At 34.4% G+C, this 12,823-nt stretch overlaps 1 protein-coding gene across 9 annotated transcripts; it reads right to left on the bottom strand.

Annotated features, from left to right (window-relative positions):
• Window positions 1-214: 214 nt before the first annotated feature.
• On the bottom strand, window positions 215-12,553 carry LOC126710617 (oxysterol-binding protein-related protein 2A-like). Of its 9 annotated transcripts, none has more exons than XM_050411171.1 (11): window positions 11,940-12,553; window positions 10,175-10,537; window positions 8,161-8,257; window positions 6,677-7,119; window positions 5,556-5,711; window positions 3,925-4,092; window positions 3,657-3,797; window positions 3,196-3,426; window positions 2,971-3,084; window positions 946-1,139; window positions 215-813 (listed from the first exon to the last, which is right to left on the bottom strand). In XM_050411171.1, exons 1-10 carry the CDS (start codon window positions 12,360-12,362, stop codon window positions 957-959), a joined length of 2,319 nt encoding a protein of 772 aa, XP_050267128.1. In that variant the 5' UTR covers window positions 12,363-12,553; the 3' UTR covers window positions 215-813; window positions 946-956. The 9 variants fall into 9 exon arrangements, 8 of the variants coding, with proteins under 8 accessions (XP_050267128.1, XP_050267127.1, XP_050267129.1 ...); XM_050411170.1 differs by having other exon boundaries at window positions 215-565; XM_050411172.1 differs by having other exon boundaries at window positions 215-560.
• Between the last annotated feature and the right edge of the window lie 270 nt (window positions 12,554-12,823).

Raw genomic sequence — 12,823 nt, 5'->3', positions numbered from 1 at the left:
ATAAATAAGAATGAAAATCTAGCTGCCCGTCAAATACCAAAGCATGAGGACCAAAAGGTCTGGTCACAAGATATTGACGATTAAGTGCTCCTGGACAAGGCATAATTTTATGACATCAGTCATTTCCGGATTTTATTGGTTGATTGCTAGCACATTGGATAGTCAAGAAGAAATGACATTCTTAATCGCCTGAACAAGGAACTTGCAGTTTCGAAAAAAAAAAATCTTTGTTTCTTTTTATTATTTCAAATAAAGAAAGTACAAATAAATATGAAATAAATGCTCAGCCAAGGGCTAGCACAGTTTAAAACGAGAGAGAGAGAGAGATTACATTACACAAGCTAACCCCCACTGCAGACATGGACAATGTTAAAAAGATACACTAGACTTCTGACCTAACCATTGCCACGTGCTTGAAAGATGATTTCTTCACTCGAATGCATGTGGGGATCAATTTTGCCAACTTTAGACTAAAATTCTGGTACATACGGCCAAAAAACATGGACAACCAGGTCATTTCCTGCCCAGCTTACTCTCTAACAGTTGTAAAGGTTTTCTACCTATCCTGCATTATCAGCAAAACAATCAATCTAACAACTTTTCATGGCAATTCTAATGAGTAATGAACACATTCAGTGACATGTTGTACTAGGCCTAAGCAGTAGAGGGGCATAGGTAATTATGCCCGTAGCTTGCTTTACAATTGAACTTTGCCATGTGATAAAATGCAATTTTGATTAAGTGATGAATGAATATGATCACTGGATGACAGATCTTTTTCTTTTGATAAAGGCCTTTTGAGTTGTGGTTGAGCTGTGGAAGTAGCATAAACAATACAATTATTATGCTAGGTTTTGTCACAAAAGTGATTTTTAATGAAAGCAGCAAAAAATAGCAGCATATTGAAACTTCAAGAACAAATGGTTAGCCAGATGACGTACACACCTGAACTAAGATCATGACACTTCTAAGGGATCAACAAGGTCTTCATTGAATTCACCAAATATATTTGGACATTCATCCCATTTGCCCTGCTGCCGAGCTTCCCAATATCCACCAACATAGCGGAAGGGTCCATTATCACCTTCTTCTTTCTGGAACCATCTGGGCTTCCACCCATTTTCTTGCATTTTCCTTGCCTGTAAAATGAGGAGGAAAGTGAATCACCAATAAAAGATAAATAACAATGCTTTGATGAATATGGACAAAACCTAAACCAGGTCCTGCCTGCCTAAGTAAAGTTAGATATAGGCTTTACAATTCTTCAAATTTAATAATCCCTATATTTTTCTTTTTCCCGCAAAAAAACACCACAAAGAGAACTGAAAAAAAAAAAAAAAAAAAACAAAAACAAAAAAAAAAACAAAAAAAACAAAAACAAAAAAAAAAAAACAAAAAAAAAAAAAAACAAAACAGTAAAACAGATCAGAGAAGTACAACAAGACAACCGGAATCAATAGAGTTGGGGGACTCAGCATGTAGAACTTCTTGAGAGACATATGGGAGCCCAGAAAACCCAAGAATTTCAAGTCACTTGTTACAAGACTCATTTCAATTTACACTGGTAACTATCGGCCACACTATTCACTATTAATCCAGTCTATTGTGGCACTTGCAAGACAACATATGACTGTATATACTGAGGATAAATGACAAATAACTCTATGTGATTAGGGTCATTATTAGTTTACCCTCCTGACCTTTTGAATGTTATACTTTACCTCCCAGTACCTTGGACTAAATTGCAAAGCCATATTTTCCATCCAAATTGACAGAAAATGGCAAGAAAATGACAAAATACCATTTCTTGGTGTTATAGTTTTTTGGAAGGGAAATGCATGTATTTGTCATTTTGATGTCATTTTCCATCAATTTGGATGAAAACATGATATTGCCTTTTAGTCCAAAGATGCGGGGAGGTACAGTGTTGTATTCAAAAAGTCGGGGTAAACTGATAATGGCCTTTTATTCCAAGGAATACAACTATACAGACATATATCAGTCATCCCCTCCTTATCCATAATGCACAAAATCCAAGATCAAAACATGCTAATTTGCATAATTTCACACCATTCAGCATCCCCTTCTCAAGATCTAATCTTAGTAGAAGCCAACAACAAACAAATTGTTACCTAATTTTCTACGGAAACCATGATACAATATTTTCCAAATTCCTTAAGCTTCCAGCTTTAAATAAAATTAAAAGCTACAGCATAAATCCACATCAAAATGATTGTGCATACAAAGATTTTTGTCCGCAACTGCTAAAGTTTCATAGAACATATATTGTAACCAGCAGCTGGCAACTGATGTAAAGCCAGAGACATTCAATGATGAGTCCAGATATACAGCCAGAGACATTCATGTCAGTGTAACTGAGGCTTTCTTTATCAATTCATTAAAAAAAAATGATTACATTCTAGAATGAAGACTTGGTTTCTAGAAAGATACATCATAAATATATCTGACCATAGCATGGACTTCAGATGTACATACTAGTATGTATAGCAAACATAATATTTATGTAAGCTGATGACAGTGTAGCTTACATGAACCTATTATGGGAGACTTAAACTGAAATTAAGAAAACCCTGGTAGAAAACCAAGTTTAATAAGCAAGATCAGCAAATCATATCATTAGGTAGGCAGGCAAGTGCCATTAAGAGCAAAAGCCTACCCTACTTGTGGCTGACATTTGTCAAAGCCACTTTGAGAAGAGCAATGCTATGGACAGCTTTTTTCACAACTTGCTAAAGTGACAAGGTGTGATTGGTGTAATATCACTCTCACATAGGCCCACTGCTAACATTACTTTTATTATTCACCAATCAAAACATGCCACCTCAGCAATCTGAACATTTTTTGCCTTCCGAGTGTAAAAATCAAACAAGAAAAAGGATCACACAATTTAGCAAATGAAGCTAAGATGTGTTTGCATGAGTGTTCATGAGAAAGAGGTACTAAGCATACCATTCTTTGCCTCTTTTCCAAGCGCTGTTTCTCCTCATTCGCCTTCTCATATTCGCCATTTTCCAAATGTCGTTGATCTGGTCGAAGCCTCGAGTCCGTGGGTGGGAGCTTCTCCTTAATCCGTGATCAAATACCCGGGATCAGACACAACTAAAAAAAACAATTAGAGATGCATAAGAGGGAAATGAAAATTCTGAGAAAATTGATTTGATACATCATGTCTACCTGCAGTCCTGGTGTCAGCTCATTTAGTGTGATTGCAAACGAAGTTAAGTTGTACCGAGTGAGATTAGGAGGCGGCTTACTCCTTTTCCATAGCAAGGATGCATCAGAAGAGGAAGTACAATCCTTGGGCTTGCCACTCCCATCATTATTAACATAATACATGCTATCATCCCACTTCCCAAATAATGTGGCAACCTTTTTTCCCATAACATCTTCAACAAATCCATTTACCTGCGTAGATGTAGGATACAATTAAATGAATCTGTTAATCATGTCAGTAAATAACAATTAAATTAGACAAATAGGTTCTATCAGGAGTAGTGATACAGCATGTAGCCCATTTAGATATATGGTGATCCAAAGGTAAATGGAATTTAAAAGTTTCTACAACTTTTCCAGATATTTCGGTCAAGATGCAAGCATATGAATGGAATTCTCTACAAGTAGAATGCAAAACTAACCTGGCGAGGATTTCGGTCAAGAATAGACTGTTCTTTAAACTTGAGTTTGCATGAATATTCGCGATTACCATGTATGTGCATTGTCCCATGGTGACCACAATAAACTTTACCGAGGATAAGATTATAAATAGTTGTAGTGACCTAAGAATAGCATGATCAAGTTTTAGAATATCAATGAAGCACTGATAGAAAAGAAAAGAAAAGCACAAGATCAAGACAACTGAGCAGTCAATATTTTGCACAAACATAATCACACAACAATGCACACCTTGCTCCACTGGAAAATTTCACCATCATCAAACTCTAAGGTCAGAACTCCAACAGGGTCAAGCTGAATTGACCGCCCCCAAAATTTTGTGCGGAGGTTGCTGTCACACCAGAATTTCCACCCTCTTCCTTCACAGTGGCAGGCAATGAGTGTTGGGTGGTGACTGACCTGTTGCAATCAACATGATATCAAATTACTTTGGATTGAATATTACATTTAATTGTTTGATTATGATTACTGTATTTATTCAAAGTGAACACTTGCAAAAGTGATTAAAAGACTGAAGAACATACATGGCCATACAGCAGCATTACATATTCTTCATGTGTAATTAAGCCTCCTCATATGGATTAAGTTCTCAAAAACACATCACATTTCAATTTATTTATTTCTTTCACTATTCTCATGAAACACAAACATAATCTTCAAAATTCCTAGAGAAAAAATTCATGGAATTTTTCTTCTCATAAGGTCATAGCCATTGGACTGAAACTCAGGGAATCTAATATCCCCTCTGGCATCCAAATTCTTATAAATGAGATTCCAATAAACCTGGATGCCTGAAAATGTAAGTATGTTCATGTTTGGTTTGATTAAAAATCTAAATAGGTTTCCACGAATGTAAGATCTCCATGTTTGGTTTATTCCTATAAATCTTATAGGAATCATTCATTCTTCTTATAATATCTTTAGCCTTATAAATACAATGTAAAAGTATTACTCATCAAATAAATAATAAGAAAAATATTATGAACCGTGAATTAAGTCAAATCTTACATAAATAATAAAAAGAGTCTAATATTAACACATACAAGACCAAAATAATTTTTCCAATTTTTTATGGTTTATCAAAGCGCCGTGCCTTGTTCATCAAAATCATATATTTTCTTAAAAAATTACAAACAGCATAAAAAATCAAAGTTAAACAAAAAATTATTAAAGGTGAATATAACAATAATATTTTTTTAAAAATGAATACATAGCATAAACACTTTATTAGAAAAAGTTATATTTAAAAAAATATTAAATTTGAGGTATAATCGTCAAATAAAAAAAATATAACTTCCCAAGCCATGGGAACGTGGGTGCCCACATTTTTAAAAGAGAATTCATAAACCCCCAAAATGGGATTCCAAATGCATATAATTACTCTTGAGTTATTTGCAACCAAACATAGAAATACTTGGGAATCCTAAAAGTATTCTTGGAAATCGCAAAAGATTATCCCAAATCAAACAACTATTAAGGGTTTCAACTAGAGCTTTCTTTTTTCATAATGGATCAGAATTTTAATTTGTGGAATTTGTCATTTGATCACCACTCTACTTAAAGTTGGTGCCACCTGTCTCTTCAATTGTAAATCATGTTCTTCTCACAGCTAATATATATCATTTTTCTCAGTTTCTGGAAAATGATACATCCTGCCAATTTGCTCTTCATGATTGAGAATCTTCCAACCAAAGTTTCTTCATCAAAGTTACAGAATTTCTTATGAAGCCAAAAGCTGAATTCTTGATAAAACTAAAAATCATATCTTGACCTCAACTCAATTATCAAACAATTTTCATTTTAAGATCAATGTAACTGCTACTTATTCCTTTCTCAGTAAAGTAACTAGTTAAATATTGTACCTTCTCAGAGAAGAAGCGAATTCCTTTCTCAGGATAGTCAGCTTCATAAGTTTCCCCCAACAAAGGATTGAATGGTTTACAATTTCGACCTTCAGAGGAAGCATATCCAGAAACCGCAAAAGCAGCAACATTCAGAATCCTCTGAAGACTGTTCCCCTGATTACACAATGCACGAACCCATGGGAGCAAATTGTCAGATTCACAAATTTCTGAACAGTTGTCTTTTTTATGCTCTCAGAGCATTTTACTCCACTAACATGCCAAAGAAGTCATAGAAAAATGCACATTTTAAGAACAATCAATTACACATAAATACATCTACAACAATAGGAATACAAGTCTAAATGTGTACGAAAATTACACTATAAAGAATGCACAGAGAGGTTTTAAATATTACAGTGGTCTTCTTATGAAAAGCATTGGAACTTAGAAGATCATAGATTCATAATCATCATAGGCCAAGCTTGGACTGCATCCGTGCACAATCCAAAACACTCCAATATGAAGATGAATTGAATATGGTATACTAGTAGTTACTTAGAGCAGGTATGCAATTAACGGAACAGCTATAATAAATTTATGTTCTTTCAGAGGCTCTGCAAAATTAGCATTTAGTTTGATGACAGGCAAAGAAATAACACAATCTTTCACTCAAATTGTTTTGTTAAAAAAATTTTAAAAATTATAGCCTTTACCAAAAGCCCAAACAACTAATCTCTATCACTATGTGAAACATAATGGACCCAATCAACTTCCACAGCAAACATACCCCACTAGTCATTCACCCAATATCTTGCAGCAATTCTTTTATGCAAATTCAAGTCGGTAACCTATGCAATGCACGAGAAAGTTTAAAATAATTTTTTTTTCTCACTTATATTTTTTGTCTAAATATGAAATTAAATAATTATGATAGTTAGTAATAGGCATTTATATATATTACAAATAACACAAAAATCCCTTTAAAAGACAAAATTTCAGGAGAGAGTAAAAGGAAAGGAGCACAACAGCTTGGACAACCATAAACACATTAAGTCATATTACAAGTAAATGTATGCCAAGAAACTGTTAAATTCATATCACTGATCCAGAGATAAGTAATGTATATCAATCTTACTTACCGCTTTCCCGTACTCATATGCTTGATCCAAAAGAAAAGAGTATTCTAAGTCCTCACAACATTTTTGAAGAGATGATATTGGCTCATTAAAGTAAACAGGGAGGCAAACACGTGTGAGGTCTTTTCCCACATTGTCCTTGATCATAGACCAAAGACTGACCCCCTTCTCCTTCTCAACAGGATCCGGAAGCTTTTTCCGCCTTTCAATGTGTGGATATCTAGAATTTTGAACTTCCCTATTGTTCTGAACTTTCGCCACATCACATTGGCTTTCAGCTTCTCCATAATTATCAAGGTGATTGGAAACTTCTTTTATAGACCCACAGCTAACGTCGGGTTCAGTAAAATACTCTTTTGAGTCATGAAAGGACATTTCATCTTCATCTGACACTTCCTCAAGCTCTTGCTTCTCAATATCATCAGACGATTCAGTCGTGCTGCATTCTACGAACCATAAATGTCAAGAAATATGTATATATGCTAAGAAGCTAAAATATATAAATGGATGTTGGCAGTTGTAGAAAGCAGCAACTTGCCACATTATCCATGCAATATGCACAGATGAATTTATTGATGAAGTTCATTATGATGACCCTAAACTATTTCTAACTTCAACAAAACAAAACAGAGAAAACAAAATTTGAAGAGAGCAGAAATCAATGAATTGACCAGTTTTGGTCTTGACAATTGAAACATCAGACAAATATACCATTTGGCTTTCAATTTTAACTAATTCAATCAAGGCCAAAGTTATAAACCACAAGCGAATAAGTAATCTTTTCTTATTGAAGCAGAAAGAGAGTCTACAGTCTACCTAGTACTCCATGAAAGTGATCAATCATCAGATGTCAAACAAACCACTAATGAATCAAAATACAAGTGGTATTCTATACAATAGATCCGCATAGTTCTTAAGAATATAAACTTCTATCTATGAGAGATAGTTAGAAAATACAAAGGTTATTATTCTCATCAGATTTTTTTTCTTTTCTAAAATTGTAGATTAAAGAATAACAACAAACAACTAAAGGTTATTTTATCAAAAGGATACATAATGTATAGATTATTTAACATTTACAGGTAGAACTCAGAAAGCTAATAGACAGGAACAAAGGAAAAAATAAATACATAAATAAAAAGTCTCAACAGAACAATTATATGTGCCAGCAAAATTTTCATAAAACAGACTTTAAATATAAAAGCTATATGATTTAAGTGAATTTATTTTCAAATTTTAATGGAATTTTTAGCTAAAAATCAGATAAGAAAAGTCTTCAAGCAAGCTATTTGATCTGAGGCATGCCAAAATGTTCCATTTCTAGTGTTCTTGATCATCACGACCTGAGTATATGTTCAACTTAACTCTGTTTACCCAACAATGACTAGTTTCTTTTTTTCCATAACCAACCAAAGTGAAAATTTAATGCATATAAGTAACTGAGTATAAAGAAATGAAAGCATTAGAAGTATAAATATGATACATACCACTGTATTTTCCACGCCCTAGACCAGAAAATTCATGTTTGGTCAGTTGGTATTGACCATCATGAATCCCAGAGGCCTCAGCTTCAATATTAGCTGCCTGCATATGCAAAGTAAATGTCTTAGATAAACAAGCTAATTCTAGGAATCATATGTTCACTGCATAAAGAAATGGTAGAATGAAAATTCATCACATTCAGAAATTGAAAAATAAATGGCATTGAACCAATTGTTCTAATTAAGACCATCATGGTACCAACTTGATGCAATACTAGACCAAAATCACGGCTACTACTGAGATCATGCATACTGTTGCCAACCTCTAAATTACGAAATTTGGATGGTCTATTCTTGGTAAGATCATTAGTAAATTGTTCCTTTCAAAAACATTCTGCCAGGGTGATGACAAGAATTCGTTATCACAATTATCCCCAGAAAAAAAAAAAATATATATATATATATATATATATATAAAGGTCAAATTTTAGTGCCATGAAGAATTTTTTTTTATTTATTTTTTTTTTTATATAACATAGAAATTCTACTTTAACCTAATCTAAGTGCATATATGTATGAAGCTCTTTCTTGGAGAATTGAACCCCAACCTTTGCCCCCCTGCCACCCCCCCCCCAACAAAATTCTTATGGAGTGACCATCACGCCAAGGGTGTGCGGTGGTATTATAACAAATTTCTGGTCCAATTCGTTACCATGAGAAGCAGTAATAATAGTAGAACCACAGCCAAATTATTTAATTGCTGAAAATCCCAATATTCCAATAATATTAATCATCTAAATGACCTTATAAATGTTTTCTTTGATGCAGTGAGATAAGATAATACTCTACTCTCACAATGACAATGAATGTCAAATTGCCAATTTCTGATTCTCACTTCAACATATGTATTATACGAAACATCTGGCAGTCAAGAAGACAGAACTTGTAATTGATCATGAGTAACCCACTGGTCCAGTAAGATGATCAAAAGAAAATTTAGCTCAATGCACAACATATACACACACACACACACACACACACACACATTATTCTATACAGGTTTAATAACATATGAAAGAATTCATTTCACTGTTACTTTAAAGGCATATTATCATTTTTTTTTTTTTTCACTTTGCAAAAAATAAATAAATAAATGACCATTATATGGGGTTGTGCCTCAAGAAAATATTGATCTTGCACTTAAGAATGCAAATAATACGATATAATAGTCTCTGATGTCTAATAACATAATAAGGGAAAGAACAGTTGCTTAAAAAGGTTTTTTTTTTTACTTTGAAAAATAATTTCGATTCATTTCAAATTGTGCCTCAAGAAAATATAGATCTTGGAATTAGCATGCAGATGATATAATATGACAAGGGGGCCATCATTTAATTAAAAATGCAGATTCTTGTTGCAAAAAGAATATTTAAACAATTTTGTCAAAAAAATCAATGCTCTTATGAGTTTATAAAGAATTGGAATAAAAAAGAAAAGATGAATTATTAGGGAATGAAATAAAATAATGGGAAGGAGAAGTCTGAGAATTGACTATCATACCCTTCCTTTTTTTATTTGTGTTTTTTATTAAAAAAAATCTCAAACAAGGAATGGTGGGTTCCATACTTCCATTCCGTTCTTCCCTAGCCTTCCCAGGCCCTCATTAATTGTCCCCCATGGCAATCAAGTAATATGCTTACAAAATGAGAAACAAAAATGTTGAGATGTGTAAATGGAAAGAATAGATGAATCCAAAGAAGAAAGAATTAGGGGAAAAAAAAAACAAAATAATGGTTAAACAGTTTTCTTGATCAGTATTGGCACCATAAGAAGCTCAAGGTCAAGGATTTAAGGAAAGCATGGTGTTCAGTAAATTAACAACCCTAAAAAAAACCAGTCACTTAATAGGATCCTAGGTTGAACATAGAATTAGTCCACTTTGATGTAAAGAGAGCCATCAGCAGAAAAAAATAGTTAAAGTTTGCATAAATTGACAAAGCATACCAATTTACTAATTTACCTCTAACTGCCTTAACGTGTCAAGCAAATTGGATCGCTGTTCACAAAGAACTTGAACTTGTCCTTTTATTTCTGAGAATTCTGAACGCATAATCTGCTCACAATCATTTACAAGGTTCTCGTTTATTCCCTCTTCAAGTAAGCGTTTTTTAAGCCTTTCGGTTGATATAGATATATCATTTGGCACAAGGGAGAGATTGTCATTGATTGGTCTAAGTAAAAATAGGCTCCGAGTTGAGACCAAAGCTTGAATCCAAGCCACCCGATCGCTCTTCGAATCAGTTCTCAGATGAAGGGTCTTTGTGGCTGTAAATATGTAGAACTTTCGATCATCAGATTTGCTCTCCCGAAAAGATGAGATCTGCTACACAGGAAAGAGTGGCACCACCAGCACATTTGATCAACATTAATGTCTCTCAAAAAATTAACATAAATTCAGAAAACAAAAGCAATTAAGAGAAAAACTAATCGAAGACAAATTGCCTTGAGAATGAAATAAAATATATATATACTGTCTGTATCAGATAATGTATATTAATAGACACGCCACGATATGCAGCAATTATAGACAAAGCAAGCTGAGACTCGGTCTATCCACCTACCACAAAACAATCAAGTGTGGGGATCTCACTGTTTTTACAACCAAATCTTTGCTCAAAAACGCAAAGCAAAGCACTAATGGAATTTTGACCATAAAGACAACTAGTTGAGTAGACCCAAATTTAAAATACATATTCTTTATTCTTTTTCCCGTTTCTAAACAGTGGTATAGCTTTGAATTCAAAATTGAAAAGATTCAAACCCCACTTCGTGGTATCAAGTCCCCACATTTCCCTTCGTTTATATCGCAAGAAACCAGACCAAATCATACCTCAAAAATATCAAGATGTTTAATTAAACTTAATGGCAACCACTAACCACTCAAATCCATTTAACCCAATTAAAATGAGTCAAACTCAAAGAAAGCAAGAAATACAAACCCACTTTATTCCCTAATTCCCTACCGTCCGATTCTGATCACTACACTGTTCACAAAAGCTAGTATTATTTAAAAAAAAAAATTTATAGACGCACCCCAAAAAAAGAAATAAAAACAAAAACTTGAAAAACTTCCTCACCTTTGAGTAAAAGAAACAGCACCCAGAAAGCTTTACCAACACGTAGAAGAAAAGAAAAAGACTACCGAACTTAACGAAAAAAAGAGAGAGATTATTTACGAGATGGGATTTGTGGGAAAAAAAATATATATATGAATCTGAAGAAAGAAGCTTCACATATGAATGAGAGCTCAAAAATGAAACCAATACATTACAAATCGATCCCTGATGTGACCACAGGATAATAAAACCTACGCCTACAAAGTAGCCCATCACAATCCCCCCATTTCAACACCTGTTGATGTGACCCACTGAACATTGACAAACAGTTTATTTTTTATAGTTAAATCATTGACAACCAGTTAAAACTTAAAACTGTAAAAAAAAAAAAAAAACAGAGTGGATAATTGAAATTTAATTAACAAACTCCAACGAACAGAGAGAGTCACAGAAACACGGCGAACAAAGCAAGAAACCATTGGTTCTTAAACTTATAGCTCGCTCGGTTATCCAAACCTTGCTTTCATTAGTACTCTTTTTGTTTTTATTTGTTTTTTTCTGATTGAATCAGATTCTTGTGAAGGAAAAGAAAGATTTTCAGATAGAGACGAATACAATGGAAATATCTCTGTGCCAAACGCAGCGATTCGATCGGTGATAAAATTGTACCTTGAGATGGACAATGCCAACGGTTTTCTGGTGGTGCTTTCGTCTGCCACTACTGTCCAATCTCGAGAGCCGATTGGCGGAGATTTCTCCGATCAGCGTGATGTCGTCGGAGGTCGGAGACATAAGGAGGTTGAGATTCTCCGTCCGCCGGATTTTCGTATAGGAAAGAACGCCGTTGCGCAAAAGGAACCACCTGGATCTCCATCCTTTGCCGTAATTGGTCCACTTGTAGAGGACTCCGGCCACCGTGGCCTCCGATCGTCCCGCAATGCGGTCAGATCCGCCGGCCGTCGCCGTAGCCGGCAAACTCCTCGCTCTCAATAGCGACGCCGACAATGGCGGCTCCGGCGATTGATCCCTAATACTACCTCCAGGACTCTCCAGCGAAATACAACACAGCGGGTGCATTTCCTTCACTCGCATTTTTTTGCACCAAATCTCATTCAGTTTTTCCACTTATTCCATAAGCGAAAACCAAGAAGCATCAAAATGTGAGAGAGAGAGAGAGAGAGAGAGAGAGAGAATTAGAAGGTGAAAGAAAGATATTGAGCTCTGAAACTGAGAGAGAGAGAGAGAGAGAGAGAGAGAGAGAGAGAGAGGGATTTGTTTACTTAAAAAAATGGGGTTTTGTTACTTAAATTGATGGCAAAGTAGTTCACACCAAATATTTATATCTGTATCTCTGTGTGTGTTGAGGAACAGTTGGAAATAAAGGCGGTGGCAGAAACGTAATTAAATAGTGTTGTTGTTGAATAATACTACTAACATTTTTTTCCAAAAGGTTGAGAACGACTCGTTCTTCGTTTTTGGTTAACAAGAATGAGAAATTCTCTCTTGTGATGAGAGTTTAAATTGGTAGTAAAAAATTAACCCTATTTTTATGT

This window comes from Quercus robur, chromosome 12 (genome assembly GCF_932294415.1).
Source record: "Quercus robur chromosome 12, dhQueRobu3.1, whole genome shotgun sequence".
Classification (NCBI taxonomy): domain Eukaryota; kingdom Viridiplantae; phylum Streptophyta; class Magnoliopsida; order Fagales; family Fagaceae; genus Quercus; species Quercus robur.
The sequence above is the reverse complement of the archived record's forward strand: the minus strand, read 5'-3'. Positions and strand labels throughout refer to the sequence as shown.

Excerpts from the sequence above, each read along its gene's own strand:
- LOC126710617 (XM_050411171.1), bottom strand. The coding sequence starts at position 12,362 with ATGCGAGTGAAGGAAATGCACCCGCTGTGTTGTATTTCGCTGGAGAGT. Across the intron at positions 7,120-8,160 it reads AGGGCGTGGAAAATACAGTG|AATGCAGCACGACTGAATCG; the intron begins GTATGTATCATA and ends TATGGTTCGTAG. Across the intron at positions 3,085-3,195 it reads AGCTGACACCAGGACTGCAG|GAGAAGCTCCCACCCACGGA; the intron begins GTAGACATGATG and ends TCACGGATTAAG.